The sequence below is a fragment of the Sturnira hondurensis genome, unplaced genomic scaffold (assembly GCF_014824575.4).
Source record: "Sturnira hondurensis isolate 20B ecotype Veracruz unplaced genomic scaffold, ASM1482457v3 Scaffold0010428, whole genome shotgun sequence".
Lineage (NCBI taxonomy): Eukaryota > Metazoa > Chordata > Mammalia > Chiroptera > Phyllostomidae > Sturnira > Sturnira hondurensis.
In genome coordinates this window covers 1,294,078-1,315,039 of record NW_028083059.1, presented here as the reverse complement: position 1 = coordinate 1,315,039, position 20,962 = coordinate 1,294,078, and the positions used below count along the sequence as shown (strand labels likewise).

The 20,962-nt window shown below is 37.7% G+C and overlaps 1 protein-coding gene across 5 annotated transcripts in view; it reads right to left on the bottom strand.

Moving 5' to 3' along the window:
• WASF3 (WASP family member 3) overlaps positions 1–20,962 on the bottom strand; it is a 149,751-nt gene that overhangs the window by 18,809 nt on the left and 109,980 nt on the right. For all 5 annotated transcript variants that reach the window (XM_037058866.1, XM_037058871.1, XM_037058868.1 and 2 more), the window contains 3 exons: positions 19,156–19,298; positions 3,137–3,271; positions 1,079–1,232 (listed from right to left, as the gene is read on the bottom strand). In XM_037058866.1, coding sequence (XP_036914761.1) covers positions 1,079–1,232; positions 3,137–3,271; positions 19,156–19,288 — 422 coding nt within the window. In that variant the 5' untranslated portion in view covers positions 19,289–19,298. The remainder of the gene's footprint in view (positions 1–1,078; positions 1,233–3,136; positions 3,272–19,155; positions 19,299–20,962) is intronic.

The window sequence follows — 20,962 nt, the reverse complement described above, 5'->3', positions numbered from 1 at the left end:
TCATTTTAAATAAGTGAGCTAACACCTCCAGATAAGTATACTTGTTCCTTGGTAAACCGTGGCATCTCGGCCCTCCTTCATCAGCGTCTCCGTGGGCGCTCCCACATCTTTGAGAGAACATCTCTGTCCCTGCTGAAAGGACGGCGTGTAGTCTGAACTGCTGCTTTAGCAGCGGAGCAGGAGGTCCAAACATGGACTCAGACCATGAGGGGGGACAGGAATTCAGGCCAAGAAAGACTCTGGGCACCCCCTGAAGAGGACCAATGGCCCATGAGGGCAGTAATTCTGAAAGAGGCAGGAACATCACCCACAGGGCAGACACTGTGGCAGTGAGGACCACTCCCTACCACAATCTGCCCATCAGAGGCTGAAGGAATGTGCTCCACAGGACAGGTAAAAAGATGGACGAGAGCTTGGTGTGCAATGAGAAAGCACAGGACAAAGGGAGACGGGAAAGAAAGTGACAGAAAATATGGGAAGAAAGAAGTGATGTGGTGGGGGTGTAACACAGGTGTCATAAAAAAGCATTTTTAGTTTCTTAATGTTAATTTTTGCACTTATTTATTTTTCATTCTTTTTCTTGGAAGTGTGGTTTGGATAATGTGTCCTACCATTTTACAACAGCAGAAAGTTAATGTGTTGATCGTATTTCCACTCTTAAACACTCCTAATGCTGCAGAATAATTTTTCTGAATTAAATAACAAATGTCTCTGCAGGGCTGAAATGTCCAGACAGTTATTTTGCTGCATTATAACTGAATTGTGCATTTCCTTTAAATCTGACTCTGACTGTGAGGAACAACATAAGCACACACAATACTGTGTATTGCACCGTGCTCACTTCTAGTTAAGATGTCTACATTTAAAAGCTAAAATCAGAACTCAAACTTTTCTTGGTAAGTTTATCTATATTTTGAAATATAGATAAAATTTCAAAAACTTTAACAATTCTGCACCCATGTCTGATTTGTCTATAACACTGCAATTTTTATTTTCGAAGTTGAAAGATACATTCACAGCACTGTCACCCTCCCACCTTGTCTGTGCTGAGAAGGCCCCGGGACACACGAAGCCTCACCTGTACGGTGTCAGGATGTTCAGAGGCGGCGGTTTATCACTCTGGTTGTAGATGTCCGACACAGGGTTAGGGATGCTGTTCTTCGAAACCACTTGCTGGTCTTGGACTGTGGAGCTTTTGAAAGCTTTTTTCATGTTGATATCCTGTAGTGACACTATTTAGAGAAAAGTCCCCCAAGTTGAGTAACATGGAAATATTTTAGCTGTTTAGAAACAAATATACTTAAGTCACAATAATAAACATCTCTTAGAATGACCAAATAATATTTTTTTATTTTTAATTTAAAAACATGCTGAAGTAGCCTGTGCATTCCTTCCCTCTTACAAATCATAGTTATCTTTATGAAATCATGTCTTTCTTCTTCTGTAGCAACCTAATTACTTCATTAAACCTAATATTAGAGCACCATTATTTATTTAAATAGTACTTATTTAAAAACACACAGAAATATAGTTATGACTATAACATCATGTCAATGCACAGATCTGGGCATCCTGGGGGATAGAGAGGACATGTGAACGGTTAGTACTAGTTTAATTATAACATATGTAGGAAAGATTTCTGCAAAAAATAAAAAACTGTTAAAAAAGGCATTAAGTTCTTCTGACACTATCATTCAGGAGAGACAACAGTTTTTCAACATATAGTCCTAGAAGTTAAATAGCATGATACAAAACTATACTAAAGAGTGAGAGAATCAGGGCTAATTATACTTATTTCTGTGTTTGTACGAATGTTGCATCTCACATATTAAGTCATATGAATTTGACACGAGCTTCCTAAGATGAGCAAACTGGTCCCTTCACCCACTTGACCAATGGAACTGAGACTCAGGAGATATCATAAAATCTCATGAAATTTAACCTACAGGTTAACCTTGTCCAGTGTAAGGTTTATCACAAGATTTCAGTTCCAAGTGGAGAAAATACTGGAAGAAGATATTTAAAAATCACTTTGATACTAATTTGAAAAGTGAATGATTTACTTGAAATGTCAAAATTCCTTCCATAAATAAGCCAAGTAGCTATTAACATTTTACTTTTTAAAAACAAAAAGGTAAATTTTAAAAATCAGACTAAAAGGAATATGCCTTTAGCTCCATTATTGTTGAAAAATCAGTAAGAATGTTTATAATGGATATTAAACTTTCAATGTTCTTCACTTTTGTTAAATTTCTAATTCATTGATTTAATTCTGCCCTTTGGAAAAAAAATGTTAAATGAGGGATGAAGTCCATAAATAACCACATTAAAAAAATAAAATCTTCAACTTTTACTAATACAACTATTATAGGTCTAGTAGAAAAATTTTAATGCAATAAGAGAAACTGTAACTTCCATTATATAAAAATAAAAATAATTTTTAATCTGAACATTTTTCTCCAAGTCAACATGTAACAGCATTTCTTATAGATTTTTTACAGATTTTTTTTCCCAGTCTAATCTCAATCCTTCATTCAAAAGACACAGCAAGTGAAATTTTAAAAAAGGAATTGAGTTTTAATTTCGCTGAGACTGCCACCATTTCAGGGTGTATCATCAAAGTGATTAGAGTCAACTCCACAGAGTCTGCCTATATTAATACTATTTTTAAGAGCCGGAAGCCTAAAGGGTTTCAATCAATGCTATTTTTGAGACATTAAATCACAGAGATTATTTACAGGCATCAACCCCCTAAAAAGAATATGGGGGAAAGGCCTTCATTCTGTCACACTGTACATATAACCTTCCCTCTTAGTTGGACCATATCTCTGGATTGATTCTGTAATTTTTAGGTAGGAAACATCTTTAAAATAACCACCAATAACACAAACTAGGGCTTCTAATACTGACTGCATTCAAAGAATCCTCTAAAACAAATATGTAGTTTTTTTAAAGATAGTATGACCTACTAAATAAACAAGGTATCTTTTAACCACGAATTAACCTCACTGTTGTTCTAGCCAAAGATGAAAAATCAGCATATTACCCAAGGAAAAAAGCAGTGAATTGCCCTACAACCAATGACTACTCTCTTGTCAAGATCACTTCTGGCTCGTGCATTTATGTAATTACCTACCCTCTTCCACTGTTGAATCCAGTTGGGTAACTTTGACAGCAAGGCGATCAATTCTGTCTTGAAGAGAATTTGCTCTGATGTAAAAGTTGTTGGCCTCATTAAACAGCTCACCAAATATGTCTTCAGCATGTTTGCCTATAGGAGAAAATGAATGGAGGGAGCCATCTGTTAAGAACTGCTGAGGCGGCCGGCACACATTCTCACCAACGCTGATCACTGTCAACATGTGGGATTTTGTGTAAATGATTATGAAAACAGAGTGTCACAGTCAAGGGCCTTGAGAAGTTTTGAAAATTTATTAGAGTTGTTCACATATATTTGAAATTTACCCAAAGTTGTAGAATTTTAAAAGACCCCAGATAGTACAGAATTTTAATTTAATTGCTACATGAGCTATCATGCAAGTTGTTTCCATTAAATTAAACTTCTTTGAAAAAAATTACTCTCATTTTGTATGCTTTATGTATAAAGAGAATCTCAGGACCTAAACTTTCCTTTTATTTCCAAGGATAATTCAATAAATCATGTCAGTTTCTAAATTTAGGATTTTATCTTATTCACAGAAACATGAGATATCTTACATAACACCTAACACTTTCCAATTGCATTAAATTGTTGTAATTCATATTTTGAAATCCAGTTATATAGAGTTGCCTCTGGAACTCACTAAAAATCAATATTTCAAATTTTGAGTTCAATTTTTTTGTATGGATCACCTCTACATTCCTGTGAGTGCTGGACATGGCTACTTTTCTTCAAGTGTAATTAATACATTTCTGAAAATCTAATAAGCAACATAGGAATCACATCTATGTTGAATTTCCAAATGCTAACACCATTCCTTTATTCATTCGACAATCATTCAGCAACTGCGTGCTCTGAATGTACCAAGCATATCTGCATCCTAACTCCTCTGACAGGGATACCATTTTTTAAGATAAAGTTTCTTTTTAAGAACAGTTTTAGGTGCACAGCAAAAGTGAGCAGAAAGTCCCGAGTTTCTCTATATCCTTACTCCCACATGTGCACAGCCTCCCCCACTATCACCATCCAGCACGAGAGCAACATTTGTTATAACTGACCAACCCACAAGGACACATCACCATCACGCAAAGTCCAGTTCACATTAGGCTTCGCTCTTGGCATCACACATTCTGTGGATTTTGACATAAGTATAATCGTGTGTACCTACATTTATAGTGTCATACAGAACAGTTTCGCTGCCTTGAAAGTCCTCTGTGCTCCACCTACCCGTGCTCCGTGCAACCTCTCATCTTTTTACTGTCTCCACAGTTTTCTCTTTTTTCCAATGTCATATAGTTGGAATTATACAATATATAGCCTTTTTAGATTGGCTTATATCACTTAACATTATGCATTTAAGGTTTGTCCATGTTTTCTTTCATGGCTTGAAAATTCATTTCTTTTTATCACTGACTAACATCCCACTGTCTAAATGTATTACAGTGCATTTATCCATTTAGCTATTGATGGATACCTTGGTTAGTTCCAGTGCTTTGGAATTATGAATAAATATTTGGGGACAGATTTTCTGTGTGAACATAAATTTTCAACTCATTTGGGTAAATAACAAGTAGCACGATTGCTGGATTGTATGGTAAGAGTATGTGTAATTTTATACGGGGCCAAACTGTCTTCGAAAGTGGCTATACCACTTTGCACCAGCAGTGAGTGAGTTCCTGTTGCCCCACATCCTCACCTGTACTTGGCGTTGTCAGTGTTCTGGATTTCGCTATGCTAACAGATGCGTAGTGGTATCTCTCTGTAGTTTGCGCTTCCCTCATGGCACGCGATGTGGAACATCATACGCTTAGTTGCCACCAGTGTATCTTCTGTTGTGGGTGTCTGTTTAGGTCATTTCCCTATTTTTTAAAATTTCCTGTTAGTTTTCTTATTGTTAACTTTTTAGAGTTCTTTGTATAATTTGGTTACCAGTCCTTCTTCATATTGTCTTTTGAAAATATTTTCCCCCAGTCTGTGGACTTGTGTTCTTATTCTCTTGACAGTATCCTTTGCAGAGCAGTTTTTAGTTTTAATGAAATCTAGCTTATCAATTATTTATTTCATTTTTCAGGCCTTTGGCATTATATCTAAAAAATCATAACCATACATCATCTAGATTTTCTCCTATGTTCTCATCTAGTTCTAGAGTTTTATATTTAAGTCTGTGATCCACTTTGAGTTAATTCTTATGAAAGGTGTAAGGTCTTTGTTAAGACCTATCATTTCTTTTTATTTGCATATCCTACCAATTTATCACTCAAATGAGAAGAGAAGCTGAACCTTCAGTAGGAAAACTTACTTGGAGCAAGAATGACCATTATGTTTTCCTAGCGCTTTACGTGGTGCTCTCACATCCACCTTCCGGACTCTGCTGTGCTCCTCAGTGAGGATCGTACACTCAGTGAGAGTGAGAACCACGTCTGTCCATGCAGCGTCGAGGCCCAGCCCTAGAACCCTGCCTCCTGGCCCACACCTGTTCAGTGAATGAGTGAGCTCATGAATTAAACAGGGAGCAACCGTTTTCATTTTCCAGGTGACTAAACTGAGCATCAGAAACATGGTCTACGCAAATTTCATGACTAGTAAGTGGGAGAAACAGATCAAACAAAAACTTGGTCTCAAACTTCTAATTCCCTCCTCTTATCATGTATTTTCCTGAACTCCCTTAACTACAAATTAATAACTTCCATGAGTTATTTCAGGCCTCAAGACACTTGGTAACTTCCTGTTTACTTAATAAAATGGATGCAAATATTTTTCTGCTTACATGGTTACTTTCAGACAGTAAATATTTCTTTTGAATTTAAACTAGTATGATTTTGTAAATTCTAACAGTGTAACTATCCTAACAAGAGGAACTTTCTATGAAAATATGAGAGCAATAAAGAAATCAATAAAAACACCAGCCCACCCCAGTTGAATTAGCAAACTGCTTCTCCTAAATTCCCACATCTACAGTATGGCCCTCTGGGGTCTCTCTAAATTCCACCGACACTTCTCACTCCCACAACATACAAAATGCTTCCAAAAAGGCAAAGAAATAAAGTCTTCACACAAGTTATGTTTTTAAACACTGCAGCTGGATGTGCTATCCAGAATTAATGTTTGTTTGCTGCTCTATAAACTTCTTCTGAGCGCTAGACCTGTGGATCTAAATCTCCTGTGTTGATGTCCATGTCCAATCCCGTACAAGTTCTAATACAAACCAATTTTCACATTAACGCAAACCTGCATTCCCATGGTGAATGGGAATCATCCCACTCAAATAAATGATTGTGCAGATGAACAATCATCCAAAATGAAGCCATCTGCGACTCCTCCCTCTCCCTGCAGCTCATGTGTGTCAGGAATCTGCAGAAGCAGCCATTCACATGCCATGTTTTCAAACTGACTGGGCCTGGAAACACCTTGTAACATACCGCAGAACTACTGCCTAGGAAGCCTACTGGGGAAAAGCCCACCCGCTCAGCTGGATGGTCTGGAAACACCACCGTGCTCCAAATGCTTTACACTCAAGTCTGTCAGTAGTTTATTTTGAATGTCAGACGGAGTCAAAATGTCACCAACTAATTTTTGTTTTTCTAGTTGACCACTTAGAGTTTAAAAAAATTATTCCAGGGCAGCTCCAAAAAAAAAAAATCCTATTCCTTTCCCTTCAGCTATGGGAAATTAGAAATCTAATTAACAGGGACAGCTTATGTCACCGAGAATGTGGGAGTCCATGACAGTCTCTTGCAGAAGTTACATCAGCATTCTCAAAGCAGGGCGACTATGGTTAAGAACCACACTCTGACACTATATACACCTAAGTTGAAAAGGATACATAATAAGTGCTCTTTACCTTCAGCGCTTAACCCTATTTGAAAAGATATATACGTAACTGATACTATATACCCACTGGAAGTTCTCCAGTTACTGAAAAAACAAACAAACAGAAATTAAAAACTTCCATATTTAATCTTTTGCCAGCTGCTGAAAGGTGACAAATGAGTAAAGAGAATACTGAAGGAACTATATTTACTGATGAACAAGAAAAAAATCATTGCACCCTGGCTGGTGTGGCTCAATGGACTGAGTGCTGGCTGGCGAACCAGAGGGTCACCGGTCCAATTCTCAGTCAGGGCACATGCCTGGGTTGCAGGCAAGGTCCCCAGTGTGGGGCACGCCAGGGGAAACCACACATTGATATTTCTCTCCCTTTCCTCCTCCCTCTCTTCTCCTCTCTGAAAATAAATAAGTAAAATATATTTTTAAAAAGAATAAAGTGTTATCATTACAGTATTCATTTTTGCAACCAGTAATTTATTTAAACAGCTTGATTTGAATCACTTTTTCAATGGCATGTTCATTAATAGCTAAACTAAAAGAATTCTGAATTGAATTGAAGGCCACATTGAGGTAAGTGCAATTCATTTCTTCCTTATTGACAAAGAATCCTCTTATGGATTTATCAGGCCCATTTGGACCTTGTATACAAGTATGGCAGGCTGAGAAGTATGCCTCCACATTACCAAAGTATAAAAAAATTATGCATGGAATTTCAATTCCATGGAATTTCAATTTTTGTATTTAAAAGCAAAGATTCAATAGAAACCGGTATGTCTGTGATGATTCCTTACTGTGGAACAAGAAACCATGCACAACAAGGTCCTTCAACAATTTTAATACACACATCTAGCACCTAGATCCTGGGTGTGTCGAGATTTGGCCTTTTCATTCTCCATTATAAGGAAGTAGGTGTCTTGGAAAAATGACTGGTCCTAAAGCTGAGGGTGAAAAAGTACAAGATGAGCTTAGAATATCTTGCTGTGCTTTTCTATGAAAAATAAAGAAGTACTCAGACAGTGGTGGGGGCCTGTCAAAAGGACACAGGAGCCACCCTGAAAGAGCTCTGGCTAGCCAAATCTGGGAAAAGGCGAACATCAAAATGAATAATAAAGAGAACAGTTATAACCAGACAATAAAATAAGAATCCATGAATCCATACTGATAGGAATAAATGAATGAATAAATAGGAAAAGAAATTATAACACTTGCAGCAGAATTCCAAATATTAAATGTAGAAGAAATTATAGAATAACAAAAAAATCACCATTCTGTATTGCTACAATAAGCATTTTGGGTAAAAATCATCAATGGGTACTCAGACTAGTGGGGAGAATTGGGATGGCGAAAGGAGACTACAGGCCTAATGTGTCTCCCCATCAGATACGTACTAAGTATGTAGGGGTGGGGGGACTTTACATTAGAAAACCCTATGCACGGATCGCTAATCATGGATCAAGGTTAACATGGACACTAATGGGGCAAGCAGATAATCGGTGCTTCCTGATAAAATGCACTGATGAGGATATGCCACCACTCTGTGCTAGTCCTGCCAATAACCTACACCTAATCATGGGGAAACCTCCAAAGATACAGACCAAGGGCCACTCCACAAAGTAAATGGTTGGTTCCTTGCAAAAATGTCAAGTCACAAAAGTCAAAGAAAGACCGAGAGCTATTTCAGATTTAAGGAATAGATGTGGACTCATGGATTCTTATTTTATTATCTGGTTATAACTGTTGTCTTTATTATTCATTTTGATGTTCACATTTTCCCAGATTTGGTTAGCCATACATATGTGCACGTGTGTATACATACATACACGTTAATACACTTATTAAAGTGTATGTATACACACGTGCACATATGTAGAGGAGAGTGAGGAGAAAGGAGGACTGCAGAAAAAGAGAGGCATCTCTGAGAAAAAGAAAAATGTGCTAAAATAAAATGAGTGAACGTTCATCAGAATTCTTTGTACTGTTTTTGAGTTTTGTAAGACTGATATCATTTCAAAATAAAACATTTTTAAAATAGACTTTTTTACAGTACTCATAATAAAGCCCAATCATGACTGATTTATATAACAAGTTATAATTAGTGAGCGCTAATTTTTTAAGGTTTTTTCCTGCTATGAAAACAATCCATACTTATTCTAAGAAATATAGAAAACATGGAATAGTAAATAGGAAAAACGGCCCAAAGTCCAATCTAAAACATCAACTGCTAACATTTTGATTTATTTTGTGTTTATAAGTCTGTGAAAAGTCAAAGAACAGTACATACCCTGAGTCTTTGAAATGTCTTTGTGAGTACAAATGTGGTAATACAAGCTAATGGTGGAAAATTTGGAAAACTCAGGAAAATAAAAAGTAAAAAATGTCACCCATAGTTAACTGCAGTGAATATTTTTGTATACTCTTTACAATATTCTTTCTAAGCATTGTATAAGAACTAAACAGATGTTGATGATTATTGGCTGTCAGCAAATATTTATTAAGCACTGTGTACCAGGCACTTAAAATATACAGCAGTGAACACAGCCACAAAGTCTGTATCACACACATGCGGACAATGGAACATGATGAGCAGCATCATGAAGGGAATAGGGTGGTAAGTAAACAGAGAGGGATAGGAAGTGAGTGGTATTTAGAGGGTCACTAAAGGCCACCAAAGGTGACCAGGGAACTATATGGGTAACTGGGAACCTTCCAGGCAGAAGGCAGAAACACACTCAGTATGTAAGAGCAGCATCAGGAGGTCAATGTGGCTGGAGCCCGGTGAACGGAGGGAAAGTGGTAGCAGCAGAGAGAGAAATAAACATCCTTCCCTTCGGGGGTGGGAGACTAGAACAAAGCAATGGAGTCAGACAGGAAGTCACTATAGAGTAGTTGGAGACTACGGTGACCTGGACTAGAACAGCAGCAGTAGAGGTGCTAATGAGCACACACATTTGTTACATATTTTGAAGATGTTTGATGTTATAGAAAGAAAAAGGCAACCGAAGAGCGGAATTCCCATAGGCTAACAGACGGGGTAGAGATAAGAGAAAAAAAATAAATTCCATTTTAGACATGCTGAGTTGAGATACATATTAGAAATCCAAGTGAAGATACCCATACATACAAGTTTGAAATCTAGGGGAGAGGCCTGAACTGAGGACACAAATTTGGAAGTCTCAGCAAAAAAAAAAAATGGTATTTCAGGCCATAGGACCAGATGAGATTGCATAACAAACAGGAATAGGCAGCAAGAGTATCAGTGCCCCAGCCCTCCAGTCCTCCAGCCCTCCAGCGCTCCGAGGTCGGGAAGATCACCAAAAGAGACTAATGAAAAAACGCTTGTGAAGCAGGAGAAACAACAAGTGTGCTGGCACAGAAGCCAGGTAAACAAAGTTTCCTCAGAAATGCTGCCAACGGATCAAGTAAGAGAGAGGCTGAGCACTGGATTTGGCAACACGGAGGTCACTGTAACAATGGCAAGCAGTTTCAAGAGTGAATGGGACCAAACTTAATGGGGACAAGAGACGATGAAGGAAGTAAGGGCAGTGGCGATGATATGAATGGTTCTTTTAGGAATCTTGCTGTGAAGAGGAGCAAGAAATGAGCCCATATATAAAGGATGATCTCAAGTTTATTTAGTTGGAAAATTTAAACATACGCATATTTAGCAGGAATGATGTACACGGGGAACAGATGATGCAGGCGAGAGAAGGTAGATGCACGAGCGTGAGGGAGCGGCGTTCAGTGTTTTAGCGAGAAACATGAACAGACACCATTTTAATGGGGGGGTGAGGGGGACGAACAGTACAGAGGCACATCAGATTTGGCAGAAAGGAGATGTTTTGTTTTCCTCTGACTACTTTTATTTTCCCAGTGAAATGAAAAACGCAAGGTCACCGGCTCAGGGGGGCAATTTGAGGTGGAAAGAGGAGGTATGAAAGGGACAGGAGAACCAGTTAGCGCAGGCATTGCAGCAGGGTTTCTGGGCAACAGCGAGGGCTCACAGAGGAATGGGCTTGATTTCAAACTCTTCTTCTTCTCTAACATAAACATTTAAAGCTACAAATTTCCCTCTAAGCACTTCTGTAACCAAATCCCACATATTGTTGGTATTTTGTGTGTTCATTACCGCACAGTCAGAAATAGTTTTCAATTTCCCTTTTTATTTCTTCTTTGATCCAAGGATTATTTTTAAAAATGTTGCTTCACTTTCTAGTATGTGAGAATTACCTAAAATATTATAATCATCTCATCATCACCATACTCTTTACGATATCAGTCCCCTCACATGGACCACGAAATGGCCGAGCGTATGTTCCACCATGATGAACTTTCCATGTTAACATATTGTACAATATTGCCTTTAATATTTTGTGCAATAATATTGTACAACTGTGCAATATTGCATATTGTGCAATAATATTGTACAATATTGTACCTTATTGTACAATAATTCTGAGATCTTATTCATCTTATAATTGAAGGTGCCTACCCTTGACCAGCATCTCCCACCCCTCCACCCCATCCTACCCTACCGCTCCTCCTCTGGTAACAGCCATTCTGTCCTTTGTTTCTATGAGCTTGGCTTTACTTTTAGATTCTACATATAAATGAGATCACACAGTGTTTGTTTTTTTCTTATTTCACTTAGTGTAATATCCCCTACATTCACCCATGTCACAAATGGCAGGATTTCTTTCTTTCTTGTTGCTTAATAAAATCTCATTACTTAATAAAATCAAAGTGTGTGTGTGTGTATGTGTAGCAGTAGTAGTCATTCCCCCTGACTCGTGGTTTCACTTTCCACAGTTTTGGACTGGTAGAGAATGTTTATTCTACAAAAGGGCCTGCTTTATGGAAGAGTAAAGCCTACTACTTTAGGCTGCTGATAATCACAATCATGTGCCTGACAACAAATCTTAACAGTCTGTTTTTAAAAAAACACTAAAACTTTCAAAATATTCCTTCAAAGTTTTTAGAGGACATACTTTAAAAGTGTAAATCAAAACAATCAGAAAATACCTATAAATCACTTACGACATTTTACCATAAGCCTATAAACTCATGAAATGGGGAAAATATAAATGATAAACCTTAGAAGTTTAACTATAAGCAGGACTGAACATCAGACTTAGCTGACTCTCCCAATCTGTGCTCTTCAGAATTATCATACATTGAAATACTGCTGTATTAAATCTATCTAGGGAAAGGAGAAATGAAAAACAACCCGTAAGGAAGTATTTCTTTTTTTTTTAAAGATTTTATTTATTTATCTTTAGAGGGGGAAGGAGAGAGGGAGAGAAACATCAATGTACGGTTGCCTTTTGTGCGTCCCCTGTTGGGAGTTGGCCTGCAGGGAACTGGCCTGCAACCCAGGCATGTGCCCTGACTGGGAATCGAACCACGATCCTCTGGTTCGCAGGCCCGCACTCAATCCACTGAGCTACACCAGCCAGGGGAGGAAGTATTTCTGATACTGCGGGTGAAACAATGGGTTGGGAAAGTCCCTGACTCCCAACAACCCTAACCTTCGGTGTGGGGGGGGTTCATACGACACTGTCACCGATTCCACTGCTGACAGACCTTTTACCTTATAGCTTCCTGAGTATACATCACTTTTTACCTCTCTTCATGACTTTCTATTTTTGTCCATGAAAATGCAAATACTTAACACTTAGTTTGAAGCATTAAATTTTTTCAAAAAAATCCTGCTGTTTCTCCAAGTAAACTTCTGTTAATATACCCTTAACTCTGGCGTTAAATTGACACATACTTGTGATCTATTTCCGTCTATACTGCAATTGAATCTGCCCTTTCCCCCTCAAATTCCACTGGACTAAAGACATCCAAGAAATCTATTCAGTGAGTGCCCTCAAAGTATTTAAGTCTCTATTCTAAGTAGAACTGTACTTGGAATAATCAATTTATACAACTACAAATTTCAGATACAATTACATGAAGCAATTATATTGTAGTGTAATCCCTTAAGAAAGTATTTTTATGTCAACTCAGCATTTGATTTGATATGAAACATGTATACCATGTATACGTTTTAAATATTAATCACTTATTAAAATCTTTGAGAAGAAAACAGAGTTTTCTTATTTATTTACTTATTTTAATATTCATCCTAGGATATGTTTATTAATACATTTATTATGTTTTAGAGAGGGAAGATAGAAGGGAGGGAGGGAGGGAGGAAAGGGGGAGAAGAGAAAGGGAGAGGGGATGGGGGGCGGGCGGAGAGAGAGACATCGATGTGAGAGAGAGACATCAACTGGTTGCCTCTCATACGCTCCTTAACAGGGGATCGAACCCACCATCTAGGTATGTGCCCTGACCAAGAATGGAACCCGTAACCTTTTGGTACAGGGGATGACGCTCCAACCAATTTAGCCACCTGGGCAGGGGGGGCAAGCTTTTCTCATTTAGACAATTACTTGAAATGTGAAAATTAACCAAAAAAATCAAAATAACTTTTTCAAAAGAGAAGGATGTTTAAAATTAATGGAGTCTCAAAGTTTACATCACTTGTTAGAACTATTTTTGCTCTTTTTGAGGAACTTCGATAACTTATAAAACAAATATTTTTTAAAAAGCTGCCTAAAATAACCAGAGATTTATCTATCATCAATTTGATACAACAATTTATGATAGTGTCCTCCAATAAAGAAACAATGTACAGAATTGGGCAAATGCAGATTTACAGTTGTTGATAGGGAAAATAATGCAATAGTTAATAAATAATAATACAAGAATAAACTTTTGTGTTTCATGTACTCATAACTATAAGCCTACTTTTGTCCAACAGCAAAAAAATGGTTAAATAATTATAGCATATCAATATTATATTATAAACTCTAGTATTAAAAATGTGTCAGAAGAATCAACAAAGATGTTTACCATATAAGTGAGTATAGGCTACAAAACCATATGTATAATGAAATACCCCTTTTATAAAGTTAAACACAAAGCATTACCAATGACTTTCTGTAATGAAAATTTTGCAATTTTTTGCTTTGTGCTTTCCTGCGCTCTCCCAAGTTCTCTGTATTACATAATCAGCACCATTAAATATAACCAAAAGCCTTGCAATGCACTGACGTTCTTCTAACTCCCTTGTTTGTGACATCTTGGGGGCCTTCTCAGGAGGGGAGAAGTAGGACAGCTACAGGACAAGAACAAAGACAAAAGGAGTAAGAATAGCCTATTTTATTAAATTAGGGCTGTGTCATCCTAGGTATAACTGCCCTATATTCCCATTTCCTTTTGTAAGCAAACTATACTGAAATTTGATTGTGAGATACTATAATTTAAATTGTGCAACTAGTTGATAGGAATAAAACACTCAGATTAATCAATGAAAATAATTTTTAAAAAGCACTCCTGATTCAATATTAATTGCTACACTAAACTGTCATTATTTGAAGGAAAAAAAATCAACACCCAGAGCTACAAAACCAAGGATTTCTTTTTTACACACTATCATCCAAAACTGTTTTTAAAAGTAGCTTTAATTCCCCTTCCAACTGACCCCCTCCCCCAGTCATTCATATTAGAAGTTAGTAATAAATTTCAAAAATCTGAAAATTACTAAAGACTAATTTTTTCATTAGATAGAGCTTTGAAAGGTTTAGATCTTTTTCTTTAACTATAAGGCTATTCAAATTACAAATTCCCCTTTCTATAATTACGCTTAAACTCAATACCAGTAATCAATATTTTCTCATTGTAAAGATTCAAATCCCATAAAAGCCTAGTAAAAATCCAAGACTGACAAAAGTTCTGGCCCTTTAAAGTCAAGTATCTAAATTGAATGTGATTCTTGGTAACCGGTAAAAAACCTATAGATTTCCCAGAAGCTCTGTAGGGGATTCAGAGGTCTATTTGGCACCTAATACCAAGATTCTTTTTTTGTTTTCTGTTTCATTTATATCCTCACCACCCTGAATTGCCCCAGAGATATGATGAGACTCAGAATAAGCTGGTGAATCAGTGCCTGTATTGCTGGTCTTCCTTTTTGGAAAAGATCAAAGAAATTCATTCTGGACTTCTGGTCTCCTCTTCCTTCTTTAGATCATCAGAGAATTAGTTATTCAGGTTTTCCAGGGCAAGTCTGCTGCTCAGGCAGGTATGACCAGTCCAGGGTGAAGGCAAATCCTTAAAGTTCCCCCAAGATGGCACTTGCAGTTCAGTTCCAGCCTCTCTCTGTATCATTTAACTGGACATCATCTATCCCTGATCGGCGGATCAAAGTATTTGGAGGCTTCAAAAACAGGGATGCGAAAGGGTGAGCAGGGAAGTGGGAAAGATTAAAATGACCCATTCATTTCTGGACCTACTGAATAATGGTCAAGTACTCAAAGGAATAAAAATATAGATTCTGTTTTGATAGTATCTTGGGAATTAATAGTCAAATAAAAGGCTTTTAATAACATATTCATGCATTCCTAACACTTTAAAAATACTTGATGAATAATTAAAACATTAGAAAATAACATGAAGGCATTCATTTAAATTCTTATTCTTCCTAATGATTTTAAATCACACAAAAATTTTGCATATAACTTACCTCATCTCCTGGAGTATGTTTCTACTCAGTGGAAAACTCTAAAAAAAATAAAGATTGGCCCAAAATACAGATGTCATTTATTATGTATTAGTGTTATAGCAGGTCATGATAATTGCATGTTTTCTATTTTATGACCATATTGATGTCAAATATATGTGCTTTTTAAACTTTTAGGTATGCACCAAATTGATGTTATTTGCTGTGTGTTGCACTGAGAGGGGTATTTAGTGAATGAACACTAATAAATAAACCACTGGTAATCAGTAATTTGTTGTTCTGCCAGCAATTAACAACTTAGTACCTCAGCTTCCCCAAATTATCACCCTGCCACATATCTCACCATATCCCTCTTTTTGCAAGACTTTTTGGGGTCTGTGTACAGATGCACCAAAGGAACTTGAAGAAGGGGATTTGCTCTGAAGACACCCACGCTCCTTGAATGGGGGCTGGAAAGGTGCCCTGTGCAGGTCCAGAGACCCGCTATTCTCTCTACCTCACTGGGTCCTTGGTCTCTCTCAGGTTCAGCTGCAGGTTCTCTCTGCACATTCTTTTCCCTTTCTTTACCAACTTGCTTCCTCTGACTTCTCAAGCTCTGCCCCACTCCACAACTTTGGCTTACAGGCAGCCATCATGATTTCTTTGGCTTGCAGGCAGTAGTCCTGGATGACATTTCAGCAGGAGATTCTATAATAAACTAGCAAATTTACTGTTTCTTAGTTCAAACCTCCTGAGAATATGGCTCATCCAGTTCATCTTTTCAATCTAGATGCACAATATCTAACTCACAGGCCACACCTTTGTTGTACACTCCAATCAGTCTCTGGGGTTATTCCTAGCCTCTTGCTTTAAAGCTCCCCAAATGATTTTGGTAGAGACTGGGCTGAGATCAACTGAGGTGACCTACCTGTGGCTGAATGTCCTTGAGGCCAGTGCCTCACATGAGGCTACCATGGATTATGTGTACAAAACTTAACCAGGGCTAGAGTGGTACATTAGTTTCCTATGGCCACTTCATCAAATTGCCACCGGTTTAGTGGCCTACACCAACACAAATGTATTATCTTTCAGTCCCAGAGATCAGAAGTCTGCGATCAAGGTGTTGGCAGAGCTGTGTTTCTTCTCGAGGCTCTAGGGGAGAATCCAGTTTCCAGAAGCTGCCTGCATTCCTTGGCTCGTGGCCTCTTCTTCTATCTCAAAGACAGCAAGAGACAATTGAGTCTTTCTCACATCAGATTCTTTTACTTCCTTCTTCCACATTTAAAGGACTCCTCTGATGACACTGGGACCATCTGAAGAATCTAGGACCACCTTCTCTTAAGGTTAGTTCATTAGCCACCTTAATTCCCCCACGCCAAGCCACAAAGACTACCTGCATATCTGATGTTTCAGGGTTAAGCAGTGGACCTCTTTGTGGGGGCTGTTATTACTACGCTTACCACAGACCATGTGAAACAAAACATACTATGTGATTAGTTTCACTTACAAGAGATGGTGGCCAACTGGGCACCATAAATACAGCTACATAACAGTGAACTGAATATTACAGCATGACATACAGCTCAACTATTAAAACAGTTCATGTGCATTTTCATCACTTACTCTATGTCAATAGACATTTCAGCAGTACGAACAGGAGAATGAAGCATTCTTACAAAAATATATGAATGCAAACAAACATTTTACACTCAATAATCTGCAAGGTATCTTCCTGTAATTATACAAATTTATACATTTTATCAACAACCACTACCAAAAATCACCTGTAATTAGTTTAGATTCCAGAAGAAATCTGTTATAAAATACATTTAAGTAACTTCCAAATTACTTTTCACTTTGCCAATGATTATAGATATATTAAAGCCATCATAAGCAAATCAACAAACAATGAATGCTGGTGAGGTTGTGGAGAAAAGGGAACCCTAGTACCCTGTTAGTGGGATTGCAGACTGGTGCAGCCACTGTGGAAAACAGTATGGAATTTCCTCAGAGAACTAAACATGTAGCTTCCTTTTGATCCAGCAATCCCACTGCTGGGATTACACCCCAAGAGCCCCGAAACACTAATTCAGAAGAGCCTATGCACCCCAATGTTCATAGCAGCACAACTTACAACAGCCAAGTGCTGGAAGCAACCTAAGTGCCCATCAGCAAATGAGTAGATCAAAAAATTGTGGTACATTTACACAAAGGAATTCTATATAGCAGAAAGAAAGAAGGAGCTCCTACCCTTAGTGGCAGCATGGATGGAACTGGAGAGCATTATGCTAAGTGAAGTAAGCCAGGTGGTGAAAGACAAGTACTACATATCACCTATAAGTAGAACCTAATCAACAAAACAAGGGGGCAAAATAGAACCAGAGACATTGAAATAAAGAACAAACTGACAGTAACCAGAGGAGAGGAGGAAGGAGGATAACAGGGGAAAGAAGGGAAAGGGTCATCAAGGAACATGTATAAAGGACCAGTGGACAAAGCCAAAGGGAAGAAGAATTGAGGGTAAGAGGTGGAGGTGGGTCGGGTGGGGGAAAGTAGTAGAGAGAAAATAGAGACAACTGTACTTGAACAACAATAAAAAATTAAAATGAAATAAAATTAATGAGTAATAATACAGTATAATTCTTTAAAATAATAGTTATCTATCCATACTGTTTCTTCTTAAAAATAAAAGAAGTGTTGTTTTTTTAGGAAACATTCCCTGTGCCTGAGCCTACCACAATGTGAGATTTCATGGAGGATTTTCTAGTTATTAACAAAGTTTTTGAAAAATGTGACTTTGAAAACCTGTCACCCAAAATGCAGTGTAAACCAGCTAAACCAAAAGGAGTGAGAAAGTGAGAAAACAAGATGATATAAATGTAAAAGTTAGGGGGAGAAACATTGCAACTTTAAAGAGCTTTGAAGGAAAAAGCATGTAAGTCTTAAAACACAGAATAGTCCTTGGGTATTTCATGTGAACATTCACAATTAAAATAACAGAAAGACTTTTTCCCTTGTATTTGCTTATATTTATATAACCTAGGTATCTGATGTGTATATAGGTAACAATCACACTTGACTTCCATTTGGAAGTCAGTAGCTGCATTTTAACTTTTAGTAGGTTAAAATTAGCAAATCTTAACGACTTTTTGGTTTTATTCTTTGATTAATTGTAATATTACTCAATCAGCAGTATTTATTGAACATCTGCTTTAGGCCAGGCATATTACAGGTGTTAACTAGTTCTCAATTTATCATATTTTAAATAAAACAGTTCTGTCCAAGTTTAACAAGATACTTCAAAATAATGTTAAAAAACTAGTTATATTATGCTAACTTTAATAAGCGTTTAAAATTATGTAACACTGCTTCATAGGAACTCATTTGGTCTCCTCTAATAACTTGTGAATTGGTCTATTATAACTTTATGTCTTCATCACATAAAGTTTGTGTCACAAGACCAGAGAGGGTGACAGTTAATTTCACACGGAGACGGGTAGGCTGCAGTCCCATCTTAGGACAAGCACAAAACTACTGAATTGAAATCTATTTGCTAATATTGAAATTAATAAAATGCCATTAGTAATCAGAAAAAACTTGTTCTAGAAATGAGATGACTTACTCAGACTGCTTAACTGGCGTATGATAGCAGCGAGGGTACTATTGGTTACACATTCAAGTTCGCTGGTAATCCCTTCGGGTAGGGCGCCGCGGCACAGATGCCGGGGTTCGATGTTCCTCTTCACTAAAGGCATGGCTCAAAATCTGAAAATTAAACAAACATTTTTAAAAAGGCTCCATGTACATTTTAACAAATCAAGTTTTTATTCCCTTGAAAATTGATTCTCTTTAGCCTTGCTGGTGTGGCTCAGTGGACTGAGCACTGGCCTGGGGACCAAAGGGTCACCAGTTTGATTTCCAGTGAGGGCACACGCCCAGGTTGCCAGCCAGATCCCCAGTAGGGGGTGCATGAAAGGCAACCATACATTGATGTTTTTCTTCCTCTCTTTCTTCTTCCCTTCCCCTCTCTCTAAAAATAAATAAGTAAATTAAAAAAAAACAAGAAAATTAATTTGCAGGAATTTTCATTATCCTGACATTTCTACATGAAATAATCAGCTAAATATGCAAATGGTATATAGAGTATCAAACCTTCTACTCATGCAACAAATCTGCTCACACCACAGTTGAAAATTCAGTGACTGTCATTTTGTCAAGATTGTCATATTGCCCAATTTGTAGGAGCAGAAACATGGAGAAAAGCCAAGGACCTTGGTGACATCTGTTAGTAATCAAACCAGCCCACAATGCCCACCTGGAATTCTTGTTGTGTGAGACAGTAATGTCGTATCTGTTTAAGCCACTGCAGCTGGGCTGTCTGTAACTTGGTGTAAAACTTATTTTCACCTGGTACAATAACAGAATGGTCTGCTGTACCTAAAGAGCCAGATGCAGTCAGCATATCGTCAATCTTTGCTTTTCTTCCACCTTTTTTCATACCTTTGTTCATGCATCCAAGAAATACTTTTTGAGGACCTGTCATTCCTGCAGCATGTGAGGTGATGAGGGCCCAGGGTTGAGTGAAAACAGACAAAACACCCCAATGGGACTTTAGTGAGGAAGTGAGACATTTATCCAACCACACAGGTTAATGGATGGGGGGTTCTGAAACTGTGTCGGAGTGGAGTGCTGGCGTCTCTGATGAAGCATGGGTGGCCGCACTGTGTAGGTGACAGACTGAAATCTGAAGGGTTAGTAAGGGCTAAATCACAAAGGGCCCTGCGGCAGAGGCGGTATGGAAAATGAGGCAGGAGAGAGCAAAAGTGATGCCAGGTATATTGTACAATATTTTCATTGACTATTTCTGCCTCACGTGGTGGCTGGACACACTGACCATATCTGAATATGCGAATACTACTGCATCTATTGTCTCTCAGGTACAAGCACGTCACTTCCTGTGCTTCAGTCTCCTTCCTGTATCTGCCTCATGGAGTAGGGAGTTACTGAGTTATTACATCCATAATTACTTGGAACAGTGAGTGGAACATAGTAACACTCAAAATTATAACCAATAATATTAATTTTAATATATCTTACATTGTGTTATAATGTGAACAATTATTGTGATCATGGGAATAAAAAAAGAGCAGTTGACTGGTTGAGGATAAAGCTGAATTGTGGAAAACAACTGTTTACATTAAAATTATGTCAAAGAAGCGGCACACACCGAGGAAGGAATGCTGTGACATGCAAGTTCCAAATACATGTCCCTGGGCCAAAGTGTAAGATTTACCGTGAGTTGTCACTCTTTCTTAGAGAATCAATTAGAATGCATATTAGGATGATAATTAATCACAATACAACAAACCAGAATTCTTCGTAAGGAGAAAAAAAAGAAAATCATTAATAAACCTAATAAAAGCAGAAAG